This window comes from Pongo abelii, chromosome 1, assembly GCF_028885655.2.
Source record: "Pongo abelii isolate AG06213 chromosome 1, NHGRI_mPonAbe1-v2.0_pri, whole genome shotgun sequence".
NCBI classification, from domain to species: Eukaryota; Metazoa; Chordata; class Mammalia; order Primates; family Hominidae; genus Pongo; species Pongo abelii.
In genome coordinates this window covers 194,192,581-194,220,374 of record NC_071985.2, presented here as the reverse complement: position 1 = coordinate 194,220,374, position 27,794 = coordinate 194,192,581, and the positions used below count along the sequence as shown (strand labels likewise).

Here is a 27,794-nt window from a genome sequence, read left to right as displayed (position 1 = left end):
TATCCAGGGAGCACCACAAAGGCCTTATGAATTCTGTTTTCTACTTAGGATTGAGAAGAATTCTGGGAGTCTTATATCAAACTTGTACAAAACTTGAATCCATGGGGAAAAATCCAGAGATTAAGAGCAAATTCATTTCCTGAGTTATTCTCTCCTTTGATGTCAAATGTGCTATCTTCTACAGATACAAAGGCTGGCAGTCTAACCTTATAATCCTTGCTTTGTCTAGGAAACTTCTAGCTTCCGGATGAGGCACCTTCAGAGCCTGCATAAATTTGTTTCCAGAGCTACAGCTGAGTTGATCTGGTTGAATGAGAAGGAGGAGGAGGAACTAGCCTATGACTGGAGTGACAACAATTCCAATATCTCAGCCAAGAGAAATTACTTCTCTGTGAGTGTAGCACAGCAGTAGGCCTGTCATACTTATTTAACAGCAGCAGAAGGAGACAGGGCCTAGTCTGCTGAAAGCTTGGGTGGCTGGAGTTGCACTCTGCTAGGTAGAAATAGGGGCCCTACTCAATGCATCCATGCATGTGAGAAGTGTAATTGGAGAGAGGGACAGTAGAACCCTAGAGTTAATTTATCTAGAATGCATTTAGAATGGCAGTGTCTTGGGTGAATAGAGCAGCAACCTGTAAATTGAGTCATTTCAGAAGCAATACAGCATTGTGGTTAAGATTATAGGCTTTGGAGTGCCTAAGTTCAAATTCTTATTCTTCCACTAACTAGCTCTATAACCTCGGGAAGTCATTTAATCTCTCTGGACCTCCATAAAATGAGATAATAGTACCACTTCAAAGCTACCCCCTCCCCTAATAGCACGTATTCCCCAACGGTTGCATAAAAGATTAAGATTTAATAAGCTAATCTAGACAAAGCATTTAGTATAGTATTGTTTAACTGGGATATACTCTGGACTTTCCACAAATTTCTGAATTCTCCTTAATTCATTTATTAACTTTTTTGTTTCAATCTCTTCGTTTGTAAAATGAGAAGGGAAATTTAACACTGGACAATAGGACACTGCTTTTTATTCTTTTCAATGAAAGATGTAGACAAGTTAAGATTAGTTTTTGCTACTTTTAGTATTTTCACACTCAGAAGATTTTTAAAGATTTTGTAAACTATGCAAATACGGAGTTTCTTGTTTTTGTTTTTAACATGCACTTTAGATAGTTTAATTCTATTGATTTAGGGTTCTTAAAAAATATAGGCTTCTTCTGATTGGAGAATGGCATATCATTCTGAATTAAAGAAGGAAGAATGGATACTATAATACAATAAACAGGCTGTGTGAGAACTGAAATTAGGCTATAACAGAGATATAAAGAAAGTGCTCTGAAAACATAGTAAGGATCAGTATCCAGCTTCACAGAAGAGCTATTTAAATTGAGTCCTGCAGTTAATAGAATTTAGAGTCAGTGGAGGGCATTGTAGGCTGAATAGTCTAAGCAAAGCCAACCAGTCATTGATACCCATGTCCTGGTGTGTCTTGTACTGGTTTGGGTACTGATGTGCAGGAACTGTCCACTCCAGCCAAGTTATCTCCTTTCTCTGGTCCAATGCTTATTCTGTGTTCCCCCATTTTACTCACATCTGGGTCAGGTCCCATGTCCTTTGTGAATCATTTTCCAATAATTCCAGTATTTGTGTCCTTCTCTGCAATCCTCTGGTATGCACTGTTTATACATCTCATTTTGCCACCAATTCTATATTAAAATAGGGGAGGGAACACAGCTTTTATTTATGCTATCCGCTCCCTACTGCCAAGAGCACTTATGCTGTAAAATTGAATTCAATTTTCAGGAGTTGACAATGGAACTGGAGGAGAAACAGGATGTGTTTCGTTCTCTACAAGATACAGCAGAACTACTTTCACTTGAGAACCACCCAGCCAAGCAGACAGTGGAGGTGTGTGACTTGAGAATGTGTGAAGGTCAAATGCTGAGAGGTTGTTGTTATAAAAGTATTCACATTAGAGACTTTGTTCCACTGAAAGACTTGGAGAAAGTGTCAGGGAACATTTGTCTTGGGTCTTCTCTCTTTTCATTCCTGACTGTTCCTATGTCCCTCAAAAGCCTGCAAACATTTTTGTTAGTCTAAGGAGACTACTAAGAGAAACAATAGAAGGGACATTGGCTCACAGCTTTCGGAGGAAAAGTGACTTGGACCATATTTCTTCAAATAACTATCCAGACAGATCCTGACTTGACTCTTGTTGGTGTGGTGCCTTTGCCAAAAGAAGAGAAACAGTGGAAGAATTCCAGAGGAATTTATTTATGCCTGGGTTTTGCTGCCTAGATCATTTACTTACAACCGAGTGTGGAAGAGACCTTTTCTGTGTAACCCCCTCTAACAAAACCATTTTGGATTAAAGGAACACCTCTTACTCGTGGGAAGCATTGAGCAGATGCCAATCAAGTATCTCCACATCTTTTCTGTTGGCTTCTCTATCATTAGCAGAGTTGTACTTGGAAAATAGTATTGCGCTTATATATTGAGTCTGTTAAACGCATGCCCTTCTGTCTGTGTGCTTGTTTATTGCAGGCTTACAGTGCTGCTGTCCAGTCCCAGTTGCAGTGGATGAAGCAGCTGTGCCTGTGTGTTGAGCAGCATGTGAAAGAGAATACTGCTTATTTTCAGGTTTGATGGATTTCTGTGTTTGTGTGTGTATGTACATATGTATGTTGAAGGTGAGGTTACAAACACATCTGTGTTAGTGTGCTTTTGCTGTATAAACCACCACCTTAAAATTTAGTTGCTTAAAACAATAGTCATTTAGATAGCTCATGATTCAGTAGGTGAGCAGTTTGGGCAGGGCTCAGCTAAGTGGTTCATCTTATGTTGCCTGTCTCACTCATGGCTGCAGACAGGCTAGGGGCTGGTTGGTCCCAAATGGCATTGCTCATGTCTGAGAGTTGGCTAGGTGCTGGAACACCAACCCATGTGTCTCTAGCATCCAGCAGCTTTCTTCACAAAGTGGCTGTGTTTCATAAGCAGCAAGAGAGAGTGAGTCCCAGAGCACAAGCCCTTTTTTTCTGCTTCTGTCACATTTATGAATGTGCCTTTGGTTAAAGCCAGACATGTGGCTATGCCTAGCTTCAAGTGAGGAGAAATAGACTCCACCTTTTGATGGGAGGAGCTGTAAAATATTATGACCTTTTTTTTTCTTTTTTCAATCTGTCAGAACATGAAAGAATGTACTGCTGGCCGGGCACCATGGCTCACGCCTGTAGTCTTAGCACTTTGGGAGGCTGAGGCAGGCAGATCACCTGAGGTCAGGAGTTCAAGACCAGCCTGGCCAACATGGTGAAACCCCTTCTCTATTAAAAATACAAAAATTAGCTGGGTGTGGTAGCACACACCTGTAGTCCCCAGCTACTTGGGAAGCTGAGGCAGGAGAATTACTTGAACCTGGGAGGCAGAGGTTGCAGTGAGCCAAGATCACACCACTGCACTCCAGCCTGGGTAACAGAGCAAGTGTCTAAATTAAAAAATTTAAAAAAAAAGAAAGAAAGAATGTACTTCTTATTTTCAGGTGAGGTGGGAGGAGGAAATAAGCTGTTACCTCTGTTTTTGCCCTAGATTTTTTTTTTGAGACACAGTCTCACTCTGTCGCCCAGGCTGGAGTGCAGTGGCACGATCTCTGCTCACTGCAAACTCCGCCTCCCAGGTTCATGCCATTCTCCTGCCTCAGCCTCCCGAGTAGCTGGGACTACAGGTGCCCGCCACCACACCCGGCTAATTTTTTTGTATTTTTTTAGTAGAGACGGGGTTTCACCACGTTAGCCAAGAAGGTCTCGATCTCTGACCTCGTGACCCGCCCGCCACGGACTCCAAAAGTGCTGGGATTACAGGCGTGAGCCACCGCGCCCGGCCTTTTGCCCTAAATTAAATAGTCTCCCTGATTATTTCATAGTATTAATTGAAACATTTGATCACTCAACCTTAGGTTTTTCATGAAATACACCCCACAGGCAAATGCTGTACCTAGCCAGAAGTCAAGAGGATAGAGCAGTGATTTCTGAGGGGGTGAAACAGGCTAACTTTTCGGTAGGGTAGGGTTTGGAGTAGTCAGCACTAATATTTTGCTGCATGGCTTTTTAAGCCCTTCAGTTTATGTTTCAGTGGTCCTTGTAATAAGCTGTCACTAATCCAGTAGGGTGTAATCAGCTTTGCTAAGCTCTGCACAGTAAAATTGTTCTTTCTTAGTTAATATTCCAGTGTTCTGATGTTTTGAGCAGAAGGCATCCTTATTTTGTATTCTCATAGTTCTTCAGTGATGCACGAGAGCTGGAGTCATTCTTGAGGAACCTCCAAGATTCCATTAAACGAAAATATTCCTGTGACCACAACACCAGCTTATCCCGCCTTGAAGACCTGCTCCAGGACTCCATGGTGGGTGTTGCCTCAGTGGGGATGATTACTTCTGAGAAAGAGAGTAAACCATATCAGCTGCTGCTGTTTATATCCTTGAAAGCTCCAGGGCAATGGGCCATTGTTGTAATAAAGTTTGGCTTACATTCAAATAGTTTTATCGATGTTGTTCTGTCTCTTTCCTTTTTTCCTTTTCTTTTCTTAAATAAGTTGCTAATAAGATTTTTTTGGGTATGTTATTGAAGTAAAGGCCTAGTCTTCTCCTCTGAGTCACTTTGAGCTCGTTATACTTTCTTTGCATTTTTCCTATTTTAATGTAATAGTTGGAGCCAAGGACGAGGTGTTGAGCATGAAAAAAAGGTTGAAGGGGATTAGTTGATATCAAATTCTTTTTTGCTCTCTTATACAAAAAAAAAAAAAAAAAAAGAAAAGAAAAGAAATACACCTGAGTCAAAATTTTCCTCCTTGGTAGTTTTCTTTTAGATGATAATTAAAATTGATTTTAATTCAAAGAAACATTAAAAATCTTATTTAGATGTAATATTTGTGCAGTTATTTATGAAGCAATATTAATTTTTAAGAAATAGTTTTACATTCAGTATTTAGTTCAAATCAATTTTATATTCATTTTCTCCAATGAATTATTTCTTCAGGAGTGCTGGTAATTAAATTAGCAGAAAGACTACTTATATTTAGTGAATGTATATTACACAGAGTTGGCAAGACAAGGCTCAAGCTACATCTCAAATTAAAATAGAAATGTATGTGCAATAGGGAGCTTAACTTTTCCTTTGTGAGAAGCAAGGGGAATCTTGCATTTCAATAGAAAGGTCTAAATAAGAGAACTAGAATAACCCAAAACAGTTCATTTTTTTAGTGGGTAAGATTTGAGCATTTGTGAATATAAGTTTTTTTATTTTTATTTTTTTACACTTTCAGGTATTGTAAACCTGTCAGTGGTTTTACATTCACCTGGGCAAATAGTCTGTTAATTTAATTAATTTGGAATGAAGGATGAAAACCTGACTTTTCAGATGTTGTCTCTAAAATGTCTCTCTCAGAGGTACTGCAAGTATGAAGGAGGAATATAATCATTGGCTATTATCTCCTCCCTCCCACAGAGTACCTTCTGTCATAGGGTAACTCCTCTGCAATGGTTGTCATATCTTCTCTTCTCGAGGGTCGCTGCTCTGTTCCCTCCTCTCCAGGTCAGGGTCATCGGGTTGGCGGCGTCATCGGGGCATGGAGTCACCTGGGTCTGCTCCTCAGCTTGTCCGTCAGGTTCGGGAGCATCTGTCCTGGCTTCTGGTTCTTTTCAGAACTTTTACCATGCTGAGCACTTGGTCTCTGGAGCTTGAGCTGTTTGGCTGTGGGTTAGACAGAAATTGACATCTTATTGCAAGGAAACTGAAATGGGTAGACCAGCTCTCAAGTATGGAAATGTGGCTGTCTCCCTGATATATTCCATTCCTCTTTCTTAACTAATAAGTTAAAGTTGTATTTCTTCCAATCATGCTCCCGGGGACAGGCACAGGTAGTTTATTTAAGCATTTCTTTTTCTTTACTTGCATATTCTTAGTTCTTTAATGGCATTTCCTAACATTATTAACTCTTTACTCTCATCGCATCTACATCCATCCTAAGAAAGCCCTCTTCTGGGGAGACTTTTATACCTCAAAATGGGCTTGAAACATCCGGGTTAATGGACAAAGTTTATCTTTTACTCTTTAATGGAATTGGTGATGGTTTACTACCAATTTTGTTAACAAGAAGTTTATTCATTTTTAAGATTATTGGATTTGCAGAGATTTGAGAGTTTCAATTTTGCATGATACTTCTTTCTAACCAATCAAATTTATATGAATATAGCACAGCAAATACTAAGAGGTAAACCCTAAATCATTTGTCATGATACCTTCACCAACAGCATTGTTGGTTGAAGAGCTAAGATCTTTCTCTAGAAAGCTTGACTCAATTTAGGAAAATAAAATATTTGGAGTAGAGCTTGGGAGATATAATTATTTTTAAAAATTTAAATAAGTATAACTAGCTTCTCCTAAGCAGAAAGGGAAGAACTGGTTTCTACCAGTGAGAAATTGACTAATAATAATATACCTATTATTGATTTTAACTTTCATGTTCTCTGAATCATGTTTAGATAGATTTTTTATTAGCTTTGTAGCTGTATTTGGAAGCTAGAAGTATTTGTTTTTATTTTGATTTTTGCATGTGGCTTTATGGTTAATTGAAAGTGGCATAGGGAGAAAGCTGCAAAGTTTGAGTGCGAAAGCACTTGGTAGAAGACAGAAGCATTCTCTCCTTTTTTCTTTATCCTTGTCTAAGTCTTTAAGATGGCTCCACCAACCATCCCTACTTAACTGAGAGATGACATTCTCTGAGGGAGTGGAGTATTCAGTTTTCTTTGTTGACTTAGTCACCCTGAGTAGCAACATTAATGTCATTTTGTTTTTCTTATCATTTTGTAGGATGAAAAGGAGCAGCTTATACAGTCTAAGAGTTCCGTTGCCAGTCTCGTTGGGAGATCAAAAACCATCGTTCAGCTAAAACCACGCAGTCCAGACCATGTGTTAAAGAGCACCATTTCTGTCAAGGCCATCTGTGACTATCGGCAGATCGAGGTGAGGAGGTAGAAAGGGTACCTCTGGGCCACAGGGGGCAGGAAGAAAGAAGGGAAGCCTTCAGTTAGGGTTATGATGATAAGAAAAGATCAAATTATAGCGTTTTTAAAATTAGAATTTAAACATGCTGAAGTCTCTCCTATCATTAAAAAAAAAAAAAAACTAAACTAAAAACTTCAGCCCTATAATCTTGACCTGCTCCCTGCCTCAGTGATTGGCATCATTATCTACTCAGTTGCCTAAGTGTTGACAGAGATGGTACTTTGTAGCACTTGGGAGATATCCTTGACTCCCCCACCCCTCTTATTCTCCACAGCTAATAGGACCATCAAGTTTGTACTAATTTGTAAATATCCCTTAAACGTACTTTTTCTATCCCTGCTAATATTACCCTAAGAGCATAAGTGGCTGGGTGGAGAGGCTCATGCCTGTAATCCCAGCACTTTAGGAGGCTGAGGTGCATGGATCACTTGAGCTCAGTAGTTAGAGACCAGCTTGGGCAATGTGGTGAAACTGCGTCTCTGCAAAATATACAAAAATTAGCCAGGTACAGTGACTTGCAGCTATAGTCTACTCGGGAGATTGAGGCAGGAGAAACGCTTGAGCTGAAGAAGTGGAGGTTGCAGTGAGCCAAGATCGCACCGTTTGCACTCTAGCCTGAGTGAAACCCTGTCTCAAAAAAAATAAAAGGCATAAGTTTCTTTCACTTGGATTATTGTATCAGCCTCCCCATTTAGTGCACAAAGGATCCTACCACCAGCATGTTCTTTTTTAAATTTTATTTTTATTTAATTATTTATTTATTTGAGACGGAGTCTCGCCCTGTCGCCCAGGCTGGAGTGCAGTGGCACGATCTCGGCTCAGTGCAAGCTCCGCCTCCCGGGTTCACGCCATTCTCCTGCCTCAGCCTCCCAAGTAGCGGGGACTACATGCGCCCGCCACCACGCCCGGCTAATTTTTTGTATTTTTAGTAGAGATGGGGTTTCACCGTGTTAGCCAGGATGGTCTCGATCTCCTGACCTCGTGATTCGCCCACCTCAGCCTCCCAAAGTGCTGGGATTACAGGCATGAGCCACCGCGCCCAGCCTATTTTATTCTATTTTTTGAGATGGAGTCTTGCTCTGTGGCCCAGGCTGGAATGCAGTGGTGCCCTCTCAGCTCACTGCAACCTCTGCCCCCCAGGTTCAAGTGATTCTCCTGCCTCAGCCTCCCAAGTAGCAGGGACTACAGGTGTATGCCATCACGCCCGGCTAATTTTTTGTATTTTTAGTAGAGACAGGGTTTCACTGTGTTAGCCAGGATGTTCTCGATCTCCTGACCTCGTGATCTGCCTGCCTCAGCCTCCCAAAGTGCTGGGATTACAGGCATAAGCCACTGCGCCCAGCCTTTTTTTTTTTTTTTTTTTTTCCTTTAAATAACAATCCTGTGCTTAAATCTTATAATAATTACTCATTGCTCTTGGGAAAAAGCCTAAACTCCTTAATGTGGCGTTAAGTTCTTGAGTAATCTGTCTTTACCTCTCTAGCCAAGACTGGGTCATATCCTTTATTGCCTGGTAAATTGCATTTGTCACACAGTATTATAACTACATACACCACCAGAATATGTGGAAATACAGACTATGCTTGTCTGCTTACCACTGTACCTATTTGTTTATTTATTTATGTTTTGTGACAGGGTCTCACTCTGTGGCCCAGGCTGGAGTGCAGTGGCACTATCATGGCTCACTGCAGCCTTGACCTCCCCGGGCTCAGGTGATCCTCCCACCTCAGCCTCCCGAGTAGCTGGGACTACAGGCATGCACTACTATACCCGGCTAATTTTTGTATTTTTTGTAGAGATGAGGTTTTACTATGTTGCCTAGGCTGGTCTTGAACTCCTGGGCTCAAGCAGCCTGCCTACCTTAGCCTTCAGAAGTGCTAGGATTATAGGTGTGAGCTGCTGTGCCTGGCCAATTGTACTGTTTTAACTCCAGTGTCCTAGCACATAGTAGACACTCAAGAAATATGTATTATACAAAAGAATGAATGAATTAAAAAATGGAAAAAAAAATTTAAAAATGCGACTGCACTTTTGTGTGTCTTGATATTTCTGCCTATAAGTTAGGGATAATAATCTTGATCACTTGCCTCTAAGAGAAAGACTTGATAATTCCAAAATGCTTAAACATTTTCAGGGGTTTGGGTGGGATGATAGGAAGTAGGGAGAGGAAATCTCATAAAAACAATGTTTTGATTATTCACCTTCCATTAGTTTTTACTCTAGTAGATTTTTGTGCTGAGATCGCTCTTGAGCCTTTATAGTCTTATTATAACTTTCATATTCTGGGTTACTTGACATGTAACAGGTATTTAATACATATTTATTTCCTTGATTTATTTGGTGTCACAATTTTTCATGTGTTGTAGATTTATACCCATTATCTTTTGGCAAAAATCAGAAGCCCTCACTAAGTGATAGCAGATCTTTTCTTAAGCAGATTTTTTTCTTAAGGATTTGATAGCTTTGGGATGAGGCACCAGGTAATAATGGGTTGTTGGTTTATCCATTAGCAATCACTGGTAAATTTATCTCTTCAGATTACTATTTGCAAAAATGATGAATGTGTGCTAGAAGATAATTCTCAGCGGACCAAATGGAAAGTGATCAGCCCCACAGGGAACGAGGCAATGGTGCCGTCAGTCTGCTTCCTCATCCCCCCACCCAATAAGGATGCCATTGAGATGGCCAGCAGGTAACTTGGCTCAGCTGCCACTGGTACACCCACCTCTGCTGTTGGCCTTGGTGAACCAGTGGAGGGATGAGTGTGCATTTGTGATCTTTTTGAACACAGTTGTAAAGTTCCTCCTGGGAGAGGCTTCTCATTGGAGATATCAAGTCTCCTACTGCCAGCCACATAGTAGATCTTCAATAAATACTTCTGTTCAGCTAGAGTATATTCAGTGATATTTCTTTTTTAAAGAACTCCTGGTTGTAAATAGTTTACTCTCAGAAGATTGATTTTTTACCAGCCTGGCCAACATGGTAAAACCTCATCTATACTAAAAATACAAAAATTAGCTGGATGTGGTGGCGCAAGCCTGTAGTCCCAGCTACTCGGAAGGCTTAGGCATGAGAATCGCTTGACCCAGGAGGCGGAGTTTGCAGTCAGCTGAGATCGCACCACTGCACTCTAGCTGCCTGGGCAACAGAGTGAGACTCCGTCTCAAAAAAAAAAAAAAAAAAAAAAAAAAAAAAGATTGGGGCTGGGCACAGTGGCTCATGTCTGTAATCCCAACACTTTGGGAGGCCGAGGGAGGCAGATCACTTGAGGTCAGGAGTTCAAGACCAGCCTGGCCAACATGGTGAAACCCCATTTCTACTAAAAATACAAAAAAAAAAAAAAAAATTAGCCGGGTGTGATGGCAGGCGCCTGTAATCCCAGCTACTCGGGAGGCCGAGGCAGGAGAATTGGAGAATCGCTTGAACCTGGGAGGTGGAGGTTGCAGTGAGCCGAGCTGAGATTGCGCCACACTGCACTCCAGCCTGGGTGACAGAGGGAGACTCCGTCTCAAAAAAAAAAAGGAGATTGATTTTTTTTGGGTCATTAGTTATCATTAGTTTATTATAAAAGAGAGATATAGAAATTATTTACATGATGAAAGATTTCAGAACTTCAGTGGAATGGGCAGCTTCACGTTGATGCCATTTCTTTTTTTTTTTTTTAATTATACTTTAAGTTGTAGGGTACATGTGCACAATGTGCAGGTTTGTTACATACGTATACCTGTGCCATGTTGGTGTGCTGCACCCATTAACTCATCATTTACATTAGGTATATCTCCTAATGCTATCCGTCCCCCCTCCCCCCGCCCCATCCCCCCACCTCACAACAGGCCCTGGTGTGTGATTTTCCCCTTCCTGTGTCCAAGTGTTTTCATTGTTCAATTCCCACCTATGAGTGATGCCATTTCAGTAGTGACTTATTTCACTCTACGTGCTTTCCAAGAATGTCACCGTCTCTAAATAGGAAATAATCCTTGTCATCTAGAACTACTTTGGTGCCTCCATATTGTGGGAGAAGAACTTTATCTCCAACTTTCATGCTAACTGGTTGAATCTCTCCACCCTTTCCTTTAGAACCTGATCCAACAGCTACTACTGTTGCTTGAAATACTTTTCCTTGAGATTTTTCTAGAAGCATAATGCCTCCTTTGGTTACAGTTTCAGCAGCACTCCTTTCAAACTTTCTTTTCTTTTTTTTTTTTTTTTTTTCTTGTGACGGAGCCTTGCTCTGTTGCCCAGGCTGGAGTGCTGTGGCACTATCTCGGCTCATGCAAGCTCCGCCTCCTGTGTTCACACCATTCTCCTGCCTCAGCCTCCTGAGTAGCTGGGACTACAGGCGCCCGCCACCATGCCCGGCTAATTTTTTTGGATTTTTAGTAGAGACAGGGTTTCACCGTGTTAGCCAGGATGGTCTCGATCTCCTGACCTTGTGATCGCCCACCTCGGCCTCCCAAAGTGCTGGGATTACAGGTGTGAGCCACTGTGCCCGGCCTGAGTGGAAGAAATTTTCTAAACGTTTGTCCTGCCATGACTGTCTCTGTCTCAGACTCCGAATTTTTTTTTTTAATGGCAGCTGATTTTCTTTAATTTTTATTAAAGTAATATATGGGCCGGGTACCATGGCTCACGCTTATAATTCCAGCACTTTGAGAGGCTGAGGTTATTGGATTACTTGAGGTCAGGAGTTCGAGACCAGCCTGAGCAACATGGTGAAACTCCGTCTCTACTAAAAATACAGACAATTAGCCTGGCATGGTGGTGCATGACTGTGGTCCCAGCTACTTAGGAGGCTGAGGCAGGAGAATTGCTTGAACCCAGGGTGTGGAGGTTGCAGTGAGCCGAGATAGCGCCACTGCACTCCAGCCTGGGTGACAGAGTGAGACTCTGTCTCAAAAAACAAAAACAAAAACGTGTGTGTGTGTATATATATGTATATATGTACATATTTTAGAAAGCTGGGTTATACTGCAAAGTTTATTATAATAAAAATTAGCTATCAGCTCTCCTTTCCCAAAGTTCCACGTTCCAGAGTCAACTGTTTTCAGCTGTTTTAGCAGATTTTGCTGGGTTATAAATCCACGTTTCCAAATGTAATTTTTTCCTGCTATTTCCTTGTTTGTTTTCAACTTCAGAAATTATCTATTAACTTCTTACTTTAGGAAATTAACATTTAGCTTTCTATGCACACATGTATGCATACACTTCTTTCGTCTCCCAAATGTGGTTATGTCACAGTTTTTGTTTAAGTTGATATTTTTTGTTTTATTAGTACATGCGTTGTTTAAAGCTGAGCCACATCATACTCTAGGGGACTATTGTGAGGCAACTGTGCCTTACCTCTCTGAACTCATCCTCTGCCACTCTCCTTGCTTGTACTTAGCTGCAGTCACTCTGGTCTTTCCTCTGTTTGTCACACACAGACAGCATATTCTTGCCTCAGGGCCTTTGGACTTCCTGCTTGCCTCTGATATTTACATGTTTCACTCCCTCACTTTGTTCAGTTTATCTTAGAACCCTCACGGACCACCATCCCCACTAACTGCATGCCACTCTCTGTCTTCTTTACTCATTTTATTTTTCTTCAGAACTCTTAATACTGCCTAACAGATTATGTGTTTGTTTTTTCTCTCCTATTAGAGATTTTTATCCATTTTGTTTACCTCTGTATCTTTAGCACTTAGAACCATTACCAGCACATAGCAGGTATTCAATAAATGATTATTGAATGAAAGAATGAATGAGTAGGTGAGTGAATATATTTACGAATAAATTATTTTATTTACTTTCTTTACCTTTTTTTTTTTGGTTTGAGATGGAGTCTCCCTCTGTCGCCCAGGCTGGAGTGCAGTGGTGCAGTCTGGGCTCATTGCAACCCTTGCCTCCCGAGGAACTGGGATTACAGGTGTGTGCCACCACGACTGGCTAATTCTTCTATTTTTAGTAGAGACGGGGTTTCACCATGTTGGCCAGGCTGGTCTCGAACTCCTGACCTCAAGTGATCCACCCACCTTGGCCTCCCAAAGTGCTGGGATTACAGGCGTGAGCCACTGCACCTGGCCCCTGTTTTATTTACTTTCTTATATAATTTTTGTTTCCTTGGAGTGAGTAATTGTTTTGTTTTTTAGTTTGCTTAGTTGTCCCCAAACTCTCCTACATTACTGTAAAAGGATTCCCAATATGGCCAAACACCACAGGCAGTTTTCATTTTTCTTTTGGAAACATTTATTCTGGACCATTCTATCTTTTTTTTTTTTTTTAGTCTGAACCTGTTCTGTAGGCCTGATTCGGTACTGTCTCTGTGATACGTGGACCCACTAATTACTAGATTCCAAGTCTTATTTATTAGTATACTCCATGGTTTGGTGGATTACACTCTCCAATGCCTTACTGAAAAAGGCTGAGTAGGAGGTAAATTCTTTGAAACCTCTTATATCTGAAAATGTCTGTCTTCTTCTTCCTCTAACTGGCAAGATACATTTTTTTGGAAATTATTATTATTATTATTATTATTATTATTATTATTGAGATAGAGTCTTGCTGTGTTGCCCAGGCTGGAGTGGAGTGCATGATCTTAGCACACTGCAGCCTCCACCTCCTGGGCTCAAGTGATTCTCCTGCCTCAGCCTCCCAAGTAGCTGGGACCACAGGTGCATGCCCCCATTTCCGGCTAATTTTTGTATTTTTAGTAAAGACAGGGTTTCACCATGTTGGCCAGGCTGGTCTCGAACTCCTGACCTCAAGTAGTCTGCCCGCCTCGGCCTTCCAAAGTGCTGGGATTACAGGTGGGAGCCACCATGCCCAGCCTGGAAATTATTTTTACTCTGAACTTTGAAATCATTGCTCTATTGCTTTCTAGCTTTCAGGATTTCTTGTTTAGATGTATAGTGCCATTTTCATTCTTTCTCTTTTTTTTTTTAGGTTTACATAATAGTAAAACTCATCTTTTGTCATGAGCAGCACTATTGGTTTTGACAAAGGCTTAGAATTGTTTATCCTTCACCACCATCATGATACGGAACAGTTTGATACTTTTACCTTTTGAAAGAAATCTTTATTTCTCTGGAAGTGTTTAAATGCTTCTCTTTGTCTCTAATCTTTAAAAGGGATGCTGTACCTTTGAGTCTTTTTGCATTAATTATGCTAATGAACACAAACTGGAAACTCGTCTTTCAGGTCTGGAGAAGTTTTTTCTTGGATGATGATGATTATTATTATTATTATTTTGAGACAGTCTCGCTCTGTCGCCGAGGCTGGAGTGCAGTGGCGCGATCTTGGCTCAGTGCCATCTCTGCCTCCTGGGTTCAGGCAATTCTCCTGCCTCAGCCTCCAGAGTAGCTGGGACTACAGGTACACACCACCACACCCAGCTAATTTTTTGTACTTTTAGTAGAGACGGGGTTTCACCATGTTGGCCAGGCTGGTCATGAACTCCTGACCTCGTGATTCACCTGCCTTAGCCTCCCAAAGTGCTGGAATTATAGGCATGAGCCACCGCGCCCAGCCTGGATTCTTTCTCTTTTCTTTCTTTCTTTTTTTTTTTTTTTTTTTTGAGATAGAGTCTCGTTGTGTCGCCCAGGCTAGAGTGCAGTGATGCAATCTTGGCTCACTGCAAGCTCTGCCTCCTGGGTTCACTCCATTCTCCCGCCTCAGCCTCCTGAGTAGCTGGGACTACAGGCATCTGCCACCACACCTAGCTAATTTTTTATATTTTTAGTAGGTACGGGGTTTCACCATGTTAGCCAGGATGGTCTCAATCTCTTGACCTCGTGGCGATCTGCCCGCCACGGCCTCCCAAAGTGCTGGGATTACAGGCATGAGCCACCACACCGGCCTTATTTCTTTAATTATTTCATTCTCCTTGTTTTTAGTTCTTGCTTTTAAGAATTCCCATTTGTTGAATGTTGGACCTCCTGAACTAATTTTCTAATGTTCTCTTATTTTCTATTTTTTGTTGTTGTTGTTGCTTTTTTATATTTTTATTCTTCTTTGGGATTTCCTGAACTTTGAATTTCAACTCTACTGAAATTTTAGTGGGACTTTTAGAGAGAGGGAAGATTAAACTTAGGATTTAATGCCTCCTATTTAACTGATGTCCTGGCTTCTAGTTTTCCATCCTGTTCTTTGTATCTCACATTTTCTTCTCAACTTGAAGAAATTCAAGGTAACATGGTGGGTGTGTAAGAGTGTGTCTGTGTATTTGTGTATTTGTAAGTCTTCCTAAAATCAAGATTGAATTAGACATGAGATGCTTGGGAAAAAAATCTCAAACCCTTCATACTGCAGTTTTCTTTTTTTTTCCCTTGAATCAGAGTTTTACTCTTGTTGCCCAGGCTGGAGTGCAATGGTGCGATCTCGGCTCACTGCAGCCTCCACCTCCCGGGTTCAAGCGATTCTCCTGCCTCAGCCTCCCAAGTAGCTGAGATTATAGGCGTCTACCACCACACCTGGCTAATTTTTGTATTTTTAATAGAGATGGGGTTTCTTCTTGTTGGTCAGGCTGGTCTTGAACTCCTGACCTCAGGTGATCTGCCTGCCTCAGCCTCCCAAAGTGCTGGGATTACAGGCGTGAGCCATGCAATTTTCTTTTATATATCGGGTGAATTTCTTAAGCTGCTATTAACTTCTCAACATTTTAGCATTTTTGTAAATATTTGGAACACAGCAAATCAGTTTTTAAACATTGATATAATCATTTTTCAACAATTCTAGATGGGATGTTGTTTATGCCTTTCCCTATTATTGTTCTCTCTGGTTATTTCTTCTCTCTGGCTTGTAATCATCATATTATATCCAGGTAACATTTATGAGATTACTAAATATGTGCTAACATAATATGCATAATGCTGTAGCAAATCCAAGTTGAAGATCTCAATTAATTAATGTAGTTTAGTTTAGTTTTTTTTTTTTTTTTTTTTTTTGTAAATAGAGATGAGGTCTCACTATGTCGCCCAGGCTGGTCTTGAACTCAGGCTCAAGCAGTCCTCCCACCTTGGCCTCCAAAAGTTCTGGGATTACAGGCATGAGCCACCACGCCCAGCCTCAATTAATTTAGTTCTAAAAATTTCTGAGATGCTAGTATTTGACTTGCCTTTCTCTGCTCAACGTATAAGCTCAATTCTGCTAAGGCAATCACATTTTTCCTTAGAAGGTCTCTAATGTGGAGCTGAAGTCTTACAAAGGTAATAGTCAGGTTCTGTGTTATTTCTAGGGTCGAACAATCTTATCAGAAGGTGATGGCCCTTTGGCACCAGCTACATGTTAACACCAAAAGCCTTATGTCTTGGAACTATCTGCGTAAAGACCTTGACCTTGTACAGACCTGGAACCTAGAAAAGGTAATTGTGAAAACCTTACCCCCGGCTCACATTCTGTTGGCAAGATTTTTTCAGAAGGAGCTTTTTTCATTACTGTGAGACTTTTCCCCACCCAAATGGAGTAAAGTGGACTCAGGGATACCATTTTAGAGTTAGAGACCTGAGGTTCTTTCAAGCTAGAAGTAGCAATTTGAATGGCAAAGGAAATTCCTAATTAGAATAAGTAACATCTTTGGTCTTCTTGGCAAGGGTAGAAGGTTGCAGGCTTTTTCTCACTCTATAAGACAATCATGTCTTTTGCATAGGAATAGGTAGTAGGTGAATACTTGTGAACAATTATTAAGAGTTATGTCCAGTGGGGCACAAAGGGTGCTTCTGGGGTGCTGGTAATGTTCTGCTTCTTAATCTGAATGCTGATTAAATGGAGGAATTCAAGTTATAAAAATCAACATGTTTACAATTATGGTTTATGCACTGTTTTGTATATATGTTACTTCAGTAAAATGGAGGAAAAGAGGAAGTGTTACATTTTTATTCTGTTGCAATTTGTTCTGGCTTTTTCTTTCTAGCTTCGATCCTCAGCACCAGGGGAGTGCCATCAGATTATGAAGAACCTTCAGGCCCACTATGAAGACTTTCTGCAGGATAGTCGTGACTCTGTGCTGTTCTCAGTGGCTGATCGCTTGCGCTTGGAAGAGGAGGTGGAAGCTTGTAAAGCCCACTTCCAGCACCTGATGAAGTCCATGGAGAATGGTGTGTGCACTGGGAAGAGGGAAAGAGAATAGTAGAATGAGAGCCTTTCAAGGGGTTGCTGTGAAACCCTTCATATAAGTGAGAAAGTAACATCACCACTTTTTTCCATTTGAGTTGCTATGAACTTGAGATAGAGAAGAACTTACAGATGAATTCTCAAAATCAGATCATGGAAGAAGTCTGTTGATATTTCAGTCATTACTGCTAATCAACCTATCACATTTTCTTGTAGCTGTAACATGTTTGTACTCTCAAAGATTAGTATACAATATGTGAAATTTAGGATCAGGTAGGATCAGGCAGAAGATTCCCTAAATAAAGCCTTGCTTTCATCAGTAGGATATCAGGTCTGCTTATCTCTGATGTGGAGTTTACTGGTCTTTTCTATTTGTTCATTCACAGAGGACAAAGAGGAGACTGCGGCCAAGATGTACATTTCAGAGTTGAAGAACATCCGACTACGCCTGGAGGAGTATGAACAGAGGGTGGTCAAACGAATTCAGTCTCTAGCCAGCTCTAGGACTGACAAAGATGCCCGGCAGGACAATGCATTAAGGATTGCAGAGCAAGAGGTAAGCCCTAAGAGCAATGTGGATGCTGGTTGTGGAGTGAATGCTTTCAGAGTTCATTGGATGGCAAAAGAGTATGGAACCTAAGAAATGAGGCAGTAGACTCAAGACAGTCCTTCTCAGGAGTTCTTCTTGCAGTCTATAAATGTCTTTTACCTGTGGAGAAGTGTGATTTCAGCTCCATGTGTATTGCTGAATGTTGATCAGTTTCCTACAGAGTTGAGAAGACAGACAGACTAGTAAATTTTTCTAAGCAATATATTTGAGCTATGTATTTTGAAACTGCTTAGTAGAGATGCTGCTCTTTCTTCTATCCCTTATGCGCCTGTGTTACTTTAAATGACTTGGTTACCTTCAGTCATATGACCAGTAAATATAAGGAATGACTCTGATTTGAATGTGGGCTCTGATATATGCTCTGTCTGTGACTTTGAGCAAGTGAACTCTCATCCCTACTTTACTTTCTTGTAAAATGGAGATGGCAATGCACGATATAGGGTTATTTTGAAAATTAATGGTATAGTACATATAATGAGCTTCCTGAAAAAGTAAAATACTATGAAAATGTAGGATAGTATTCTTGAAGTAAAAGCAGCAAATATTTTTTGCTTTATTAAGTCCTCTGAGGCATACAAAGAAAAGTAAAGCAAGGTCCTTGTTTTTTGGCTTATAGTGTAGTGAAAGAAAAATAAAAAGTCGAAGTTACAAATAGAGACTTCAGTATAAGATATAAGAAATGTCATGAATAGTAACTAGTGTATTTCCAAGCAAAGATTGCTGTAGGAACTTAGAGTGTTTTTAGAACATTTCTAATTAGAATGGTATGAGAGAGCTCTATGAAGCCTATTAAATTTGATCTGGGAGCTTAAAGGGGATGGAAAGGAATGGCTAATGAGGAGGAGTGATTTTTCTAACTTTCTATTTTTTTCCCCCCAAACCTGAAGAGAAGAGTGAGAGGGAAATATGATTTTTACTGGTGGAGAGGGAGGTAATATGAGGCATATCATATGAGCCTGGGAATTCTCATGTGGAAGCTTTTTACTTTTCTATAGGGTGATACAAAATTATTTATCCCTGAAAAATAGAACTCACTAAGAAATAAAGGTTGACTGGATGCTTTGGGAGGACAAGGTGGGAGAATTGCTTGAACCCAAGAGTTTGAGGCTTCAGTGAGCTATAACTGCACCACTGCACTCCAGCCTAAGTGAAAGAGACCCTGTCTCAAGATACATATATACGTACATACATCTAAAATACCTCTTCCTTTTTAAAACTTTATTTTGAAATAATTTCAGATATATAGAAAAGTTTTATTCTCTTATACCTTTCACCCAGTCTCCAAATGTTAACATTTTTGTACATTTGCTTTATCATTTTATTCTATATATTATACATAATAACATTCCTTTTTTATCTTGAGAGTAAGTTCCAGACATGAAACTCCTTTATTCCTAAATACTTCAGTGTGCATCTTCAAAAAACAAGAGCAGCCTCTTATGTGACCACGGAACAATGATAAACATCAGGAAATTAACATTGATACAGGTTGGGTGTGGTGGCTCACATCTGTAATCCTAGCACTTTGGGAGGCTGATTTGGGCGGATTGCATGAGACCAGGAGTTCAAGACCAGCCTAGCCAACATGGCAAAACCTCATCTCCACTAAAAATGCAAAAAGTAGCCAGGTGTGGTGGCAGGTGCCTGTAATCCCAGCTATTCAAGTGGCTGAGGTATGAGAATCACTTGAACCCGGGAGGTGGAGGTTGCAGTGAGCTGAGATCACACCACTACACTCCAGCCTGGGCAACAGAGCAAAACTGTCTCAAGCAAACAAACAAGCAAACAAACATTGATATAATACTGCTATCCAAGCTCACGCCTCATTAAAATTTCATCAGTTGACCAAATAATGCTCTGTACATCCTCATACCATCCATCCCTAGCTACCCCAAGAAGGAAGGTCCAGGATTCAGTCCAGGATTACATATTGCATTTGGTTGCTGTGTATCTTCAGATTTCGTTAACTTGAAACAGTTTCTCAACTTTCCATCATCTTTCATGACCTTAACATTTTTTTTTATGAGTGCAGGCCACTTATTTTGTAGAATAAATGTAGAATATTTTGTCCTTCTGTTTGTGGTTATCTGAGGCTTCTTCCTGATTAGCGTTAGGTCTTAACAATTTTGGCAGGAATCCTGCAGAAGTGATACTGTGTCCTTGGTATATTAGTGTGTCATATAAGGATGCATATGACATTACTGGTGATGTTAATTTTGATCTCTGGTTCCTATTTTCCCTTTGTAATTACTAAGTATCCTATGGGGAGGTACTGGAGACTATGTAAATATCCAATTTTTCATCAAATTTTCGCCAACTAGTTTTAGCATCCATTGTTAATTCTTGACTGAATCACTTATTAGTATCATAGTTGCCAAAAGCTGCTTTTCTAATTCTGTCATTCCTTCTACATAAAAAACATTTACATTCTATGGAAAAGGAAAAACCAACCTTCTTTCCTTTTCTGTAGTTTGTCTTCCTTCCCTCCCTCCCTCCCTTTTTTTCTTCCCTCCTTCCCTTGCTTTCTTCTTTCATTATTTATTTATGTCAATATATACTCATGGATTCCTATTTTATTCAATGGTGTGTAATTTGTTACTGTCATTGTTTTCATTGTTTTGATGCTCAAAATTTCCCAAAGTTAGCCAATGGAAGCCCCTTCAAGCTGGCTTTTTTGTCCTTTTAACATGTCCCCATCATTTTTTGAGTTATTTCTTTCTTTCTCTTTTTTTTAAATAGAGATGAGGTCTCACTATATTACCCAGGCTGGTCTCCAACTCCTGGCTTCCAGCAGTCCTCCTGCCTCAGCCTCCCAAAAGAGCTGGGATTACAGGCATGGGGCATGATGCCCATCGAAGTTCTTTCTTTTTGACAAAATAAGATCTTCCAGGTTCATCTTGCTTTTTCCAGTCTCAACCCTGGAAATCAACTGTTTCCCCAAGGAGTTCTGATTCTTTTGGGCAGAGAATATTATTTAGAAACTAAGATCTGGGTGCCGAATGTACTCATTATTGTTGGAGTATTATTGCTTATAGGCCCACTTAGCAGACAGAGCTAGAAAACATAGGCCGGGTGTGGTGGCTCATGCCTATAATCCCAGCACTTTGGGAGGCCAAGACAGGTGGATCACCTGAGGTCAGGAGTGGGAGACCAGCCTGGCCAACATGGTAAAACCTTGTCTCTACTAATAATACAAAAATTAGCTGGGCATGGTGGTATGTGCCTGTAATCCTAGCTATTTGGGAGGCTGAGGCAAGAGAATCGTTTGTACCCAGGAGGCGGAGGTTGCAGTGAGCTGAGATCGTGCCATTGCACTCCACCCTGGGCAACAAGAGTGAAACTCCGTCTCAAGAAAAAAAAAAAGAAAACATATATTTACAAATATATATATGCATATATACACACATATACACGTGTTACATATACACACATATACATGCATGTAAGTTTACAGATATAAATATAGGTCAATATATTTATTGATCTCTCAATTTCTCTTTCTCTCTCTCTCACACACACATACACACAAACACACACAAACACACACACACACACACACAAATTCATATGTATTTGTCTCCCCATCCAGTTCCCAACCCATAGCACAGAGATTATTCTAGCCTCTTTCCATATTTTTAACCCCCTTCCCCAAGAGAGAAAAACCTGCTTTATGTTATCCACAATATATTTACTTATTGTTCAGTCCTAGCATTTACAGACAGTAGTTTCAGAATTGTTAACTCACTGCAGTAAACAAACCTACCAAACTATAGAGTTTAACATTTATTTATAGTTCCTTATGTCTTTAGCCTAAAGGTATATCTATAGTTTGAATACTGTGTTCGGAAATTACTTGTGTGTGTTCTTACCCTTTCATCCCCTTCAGTGTGATTACGTTATTTATCTGAAATACAGTTAGGCTTATATATTTCTGTTGTGTTCCATTTGAGAGCCACCCTTCAATTTACCTTATTTATTTCTTTACAAGAATGTAAAACATTAACATGGTTCTAAAAGTCAAATCTATACAAAAAGAAGTGTATTCCCCTCTAGCTAATCCTTTTATCCCATTTGCCTTCCTTTGATCCTTTCAATTCCATTCTTTTCATCTCATTAGTTTCTGGTTATCCTTTCTGTCTCTTTGTATAAACATATACACATATATTTTCTCATTTTCCCTTCTTTTATATACAAAATATAACATGCTATAGATACTCTGTTGACTTTGCTTTTTCTGCTTAAAAATATATCCTAAAACCACTTAATTCCCAGAAATCTTTCTCATTTCATTTACAGCTGCATAATTCTCCATCGTATGTCTGCTTCATAGTTTATTCAACCAGCCTCCTATATATGGGCATTTAGGTGGTTTCCAATATTTAGCTATTACAAATGTGGACTTCTTTCTACCTTTTTTGTTCAATTCTGTCTCCCTCTTTATGTGTGTCTTGTTCCTGGCAGCACACCCAGGAGGATTTACAGCAACTGAGGTCAGACTTGGATGCAGTTTCTATGAAATGTGACAGCTTTCTCCATCAGTCTCCATCTAGTTCAAGTGTCCCAACTCTGCGCTCAGAACTGAATCTGCTGGTGGAGAAGATGGACCATGTCTATGGTCTCTCTACTGTATATCTGAATAAGTGAGTGAGCTGAGGTTTTGGGTCCAGGAGCAATATTTTCCATTGGGATAAGAAAGAGAAAGGCTTAGAGTATTTCATGAATAATACAGAGAGATTATAGATCCTGAAGAGCATGTACTGATAATGAGAGGTCTTGGCTTCAGTTCCTAGTAGCCAAATTAAGTAGGTTCATTTGGATTGCAGTGAAGAAGTGCCAGTGATATGGAAGGGGAATTAATTTGCAGTGTTGGGGCTATGATTTACCTCACTTCTGTTTGATTAAATATTTCTGAAAATAATACTTAATGGCATAAAGACAAAGGAAGAGAAACTAAAGAATAAAAAGTTTTTAGTTACACTAGGTATTAGACTTTGAAGGTCTTCCCTCTTCCCACCCATCTCTACCTATGACCTTGAAGAGTAGCATCTTAAACTCTTCATAGTGTAAAATGGGTTTCTGGCTTCATGCCTTTCCTCCATGAGTCCACCACATGTATGCATGTTCCAATGCCACTTAGAACTTTATTTTGAATTGGCTTAAATTGGCAGCGTAAAAACCATGTTTACTTGTTTTCACAAAACCCTGTCAACATCTAAAAATGGTGACATTGATTTTGGTTATTATGTTTTATGAACCTCTCTATAGCACTCCAGGTATATAGCCCTGGCTCCTAAAATTCATGTGTTAATGAAGAAATGTGTATTTGTCCCCATAGGTTAAAGACAGTTGATGTTATAGTACGTAGCATACAGGATGCTGAACTCTTGGTCAAAGGTTATGAGATTAAGCTGAGTCAAGAAGAAGCAGTACTGGCAGATCTCTCAGCTCTGGAGGCCCATCGGTCGACATTACGGGTGAGTTGCTCTGAGTTTCTGAGGAGGCTGACTTAACATATTCATTGCTTTGGGTTAGCAGAGAAATGCAATTTTGGATGGCATGACACTGATTTAAATTTGCATTTGAATAAGGCAGAATGTCATTAAATATATTTTAATATGTATTCAAAGAAGAAGGGACTGAGAAGTATGTCTAGCTAGAAAGGGAAGAGAAAGGACTAGGTTTTTCTATTTATTTTTTCCCTTTTCACCTTAATAAAATCATGGATTAATTGGATACAGTCAGTGATTGTGCCATAAGTTTATAAATCACTTAGCTGTTATCTAATTAGATTCTCACAAGCCACTCTGTGAGGTGGACAAGAAGAGATTTTTATCTCCATTTACAGATAAGAAAACCAACACTTAATCTGGCTAAATGACTTATTTTGGTTTCATATGTTATAAGTGGTGAAGCCAGGTTTCAAACACAAGTTCTATGCACATTTCTCTATAGAGTACTGCCTGTCCTTGGCATCCAGTGTGTATCAGGAAAGCAGAGACCATGACATGTGGAGGCAGTCCTGGCACAAACATTCCAGGGCACAATCACAGATAACAATGTGGAAATAGCTGTAGACCGTGTCCTTGTTTCCTACCTTAGACTGACTCCTTTTTAGCATGGAAAATATACAACCTGTTTCTGTACTTATGTTTGCACAGCACTGGCTTAGTGATGTGAAGGACAAGAATTCAGTGTTTTCAGTCCTGGATGAGGAAATTGCCAAGGCCAAGGCAGTGGCAGAGCAGATGAGTCGTCTGACACCAGAGCGAAATCTGGATTTGGAGCGCTATCAGGAAAAAGGCTCCCAGCTGCAGGAGCGTTGGCACCGAGTCATTGCCCAGCTCGAGATTCGGTGAGTGGTGGCCCCACCTTTTTCTCCTATTAGAGTTCAGGGACTAGGTCTTAAACAAAAACAGTTATATCTGTACATTTATATTTAAAGGTAGAAATGGATAGGGAGGGGTGGAAATTTAAAAACCACATAAATTCTGGACAGGTAAGTGACAGAAAGGTGAGACCGGCAATCTCAAAGCAGATGTAATGCCTCTCCTGTGTCCCAGGTCTTTTCTAGTTAAGCCACTGATGACAATGGCTTCCTGGAATGTAGACTTGAAAGGTCCCTGGTGATCTTTTCTTAAGGACAAAACCTATACTCTAGTTCTTGTTTTATTAGCTTTGTATCCAAATATGAGCCATTTTTTATAATGGGGCTGTACAGAATTTCTTGCTTTCATCTCATTTGCTAATTCAGTAATTTTTCATCTCTGTTACTAGAGGTCCTGCTTCTAATGACAGATATAAATAGGAAGGACAGAAACTGCACCTTTTGGAGGTTAAGCTGGTTAGGGAAATTTGTAGGGAGAGGAGCTTAACAACTCATAAGTTTTCATTCTAATTGAAGTCTTATCACAAAGCTGGTTAGACTAGGAGAAGTGATATGACTTATTAGAAGTAGCAGGAAATAATGGCTATTTTTCACTTCTCTCCCCTCTCTCCCTGAGAAATTATAGTGATTCATAAATCATAGCTGTGCTGTACTGACAGGTACTCTGTCATCAGGGAATAGAACTGTACAGCCAATACTACCTTATTGGTCACCCTGGTAGTTCTTGGCAACCTAGGTGAAAAATTTGACAAGGATTATTGTGGGATGCTAGACCACAAGGCAGCATCCAAGGCTAGCAGGTCACAACTGGTTTCTACTCACTTTTTCGACCATAGGGCACTGGTACATGCATAGGTCTCACTCAGCCTTGCATCGCTGTTCCCTGTAGATAAAGATGGATCGTTTGTGGTCAAGCCCAGCTGGATACATGGGTTAAAGAGGGAATTACCTCATTTACTTTATTGTATTTGTACCAAGGTATCTGATAGCAGTTTCCCTTTGTTCTTCTAGCCAATCTGAGCTAGAAAGTATCCAGGAAGTTCTGGGAGATTACCGAGCCTGCCATGGAACTCTCATCAAGTGGATTGAGGAAACCACTGCCCAGCAGGAAATGATGAAGCCAGGCCAGGCAGAGGATAGCAGAGTGCTTTCAGAGCAGCTCAGCCAGCAGACAGTGAGTGTGGTAGTAGCTCTGGTGGGAAGAGTTAGAAATTTAAATTTTCTTTGTCATAAAAGAAAATGATGTACTGGCAATTAAAGCTTCCTCCAAATGGAAGGTATTCCAAATTCCCTTTTCTTAGAGTGATTTGAGCAGGATCGTCCCAAGATACTGGTTTTGCATTTAGACTAGAGAACCTGTAAGGTACCTTCAGTTCTGAGTTTCTGTAACTGTATTGAAACCACTAGATGGACAGATTAAAATTATCTTTATTTTGTTTTTTTATATTACATTTTATTTTACTAGGATTAGATATGGGGTTTTGAAAACCAAGGGAAAATTGTAAGTAGAAGAAAATGATTCTTTTTTTTTTTTGAAAATTATTTATTTTAAGCATTTTTTTGTTGGTATTTTGTTTTGTTTTGTTTTGTTTAGCATTATGGTTAAGAGTATGAGATCTGGAGTTGTATTGCCTGGATTCCAATCCTGGCTCACTTATCTGCTATAAGCCTTTGAAGAAGTTATTTAACCTCTCAGTGTTCTACTTCCTTATCAATAAAATGGACATAGTTTGTTATTTATTTAACCTACCTTATGAGATTATCATTGCTAAGATTAACTGAAGTGATACATGTAAAATACTTAGAATAGTGGTTCTCAAAGTGTGGACCCCAGACTAGCAGCATCCGTATGCTGCTAGGGGACATGTTAGAAATGCAAATTCTTGGGTTGAGCACAGTGGCTCCTGCCTGTAATTGCAGCACTTTGGGAGGCTGAGGCAGGGGGATCACTTGAGGATAGGAATTTGAGACCAGCCCGGTTAAGAAAGCGAGAACTTGTCTCTACAAAAGATTAAAAAGACAAAAAAGTGCAAATTTGTGAACCCAAACCCACAGAACCGGAAACTCTGGAGGTGAGGCCCAGCAGTATGTGTTTTAACCACCCTTTCCAGCAATTCTGATGCAGCTAAGGTTTGGAAACTACTGCCTTAGAACATAGTAAATGTTCAGCTCTTTCAGTGGTGGTAATGGCAAAGATAATGTTGTGATCTTTTGCTTCCTAGGCCCTATTTGCAGAAATTGAGAGAAATCAGACAAAACTGGATCAATGTCAAAAATTTTCCCAGCAGTACTCTACTATTGTAAAGGTAACTTTACCACATCCCAAAAAGAACATGAATCATCACTAGCTCAGGAAAACCTACATCTTCACTGTAGGTTCTGTTTCTAGACAAATTAAGCAGAGTTCTTATGCTACAAGCTGGCCTGATCCTTCAGTTAAGCAGATGTGTATTTCCTGCAACCCCATGTTTGGGGTTGCTTGGAGAAGTAGCAGACGTTCGCTGTGATTTGAGGAGTCTCCATTTGCATGACCGTAGGCCCTTTAAACTTAACATGGCAAAAACAGAATGTTGGAGTTTTCTTCTTAAATATGCTTCTTACTTGTCTTTCCTATCTAAGGAAATAGTATTGCCATTTTTTTCTAATTGCTGAGGCAAAAAACCCAGGAGTCATCCTAAACTCTTCTCTTTGCCTTAAGCTTTATATTCTCCATTGGCTCTGTCTTCAAATATGTCTCACATCTGACTGCCTGTCGTTATCTCCCCTCTGTTTCCCTAGTTCACATTCCAGTGAAGAATCTTCTTTAGACTACTACAGTACCCTCTGAGCTGGTCTCTTGCTTCTGCTCTGGCCCCCACAGGCTATTTTCCCACACAGTAGCCAAAATCCCCTTTTTAGAACATATCGCATGTCACTGAATCTTAGGCTCCATTGATTACAAGCTACACCATAATTTTCTGCATGCCAAAAAGAGGAAAAAAGAAGAAACTCTGCCAGTTATGTGACATGCTATTGATTCTAAAATATGTTCCAATTTGAAAGACTAAAATGTAGAGAAAATGTGTACCTTAGAATAGATGAAATACAGTAAATAAGATCATGTCACTCTCCTGCTCAAAACTGTCCAGTGGCTTCATATCATAGTCATAATAAAATTCTAAATTCTTACATGGTTTATAAGGCCGTGAATGATTTAGCTCTCCCCTATTTCTCTTAGAATATCTTTAAAGAAAAATGACTTGAGGCCGGGTGTGGTGGCTTATACCTGTAATCCCAGCACTTTAGGAGGCCGAGGCAAGAGGGTTACTTGATCCCAGAAGTTTGAGACCAGCCTGGGCAACATATCAAGATCCCATCTGTACAAAAAATTTTTTAAATTAGCTGGGTGTAGTGGTGTGCACCTGTAGTCCCAGCTCCTCAAGAGGCTGAGGTAGGAGGCTCACTTGAGCCTGGGACATTGAGGCTATTGAGCCGTGATTGTGTCACTGCACTTCAACCTGGGCAACAGAGAAAGACTCTGTCTCCAAAAAAAAAGAAAAAAATAACTTGAGATTATTATATATTTATTTGTTTATTCTGTGACTCTCACTAGAATATAAGTTCCAAGGGAGCAAAGTTTTTCCTGACTTGTTTCTCAGTGTGTGTATATAGCACT

The 27,794-nt window shown here is 40.1% G+C and overlaps 1 protein-coding gene across 14 annotated transcripts in view; it reads left to right on the top strand.

Annotated features, from left to right (window-relative positions):
- The window catches only part of MACF1 (microtubule actin crosslinking factor 1), a 401,556-nt gene that overhangs the window by 207,235 nt on the left and 166,527 nt on the right, over positions 1–27,794 (top strand). For all 14 annotated transcript variants that reach the window (XM_054528608.2, XM_063715153.1, XM_063715090.1 and 11 more), the window contains 14 exon segments: positions 230–391; positions 1,807–1,911; positions 2,548–2,643; positions 4,273–4,398; positions 6,864–7,016; positions 9,596–9,750; positions 16,270–16,396; positions 16,945–17,128; positions 17,531–17,700; positions 22,216–22,394; positions 23,090–23,228; positions 23,913–24,106; positions 25,151–25,313; positions 26,362–26,445. In XM_054528608.2, coding sequence (XP_054384583.1) covers positions 230–391; positions 1,807–1,911; positions 2,548–2,643; positions 4,273–4,398; positions 6,864–7,016; positions 9,596–9,750; positions 16,270–16,396; positions 16,945–17,128; positions 17,531–17,700; positions 22,216–22,394; positions 23,090–23,228; positions 23,913–24,106; positions 25,151–25,313; positions 26,362–26,445 — 2,037 coding nt within the window.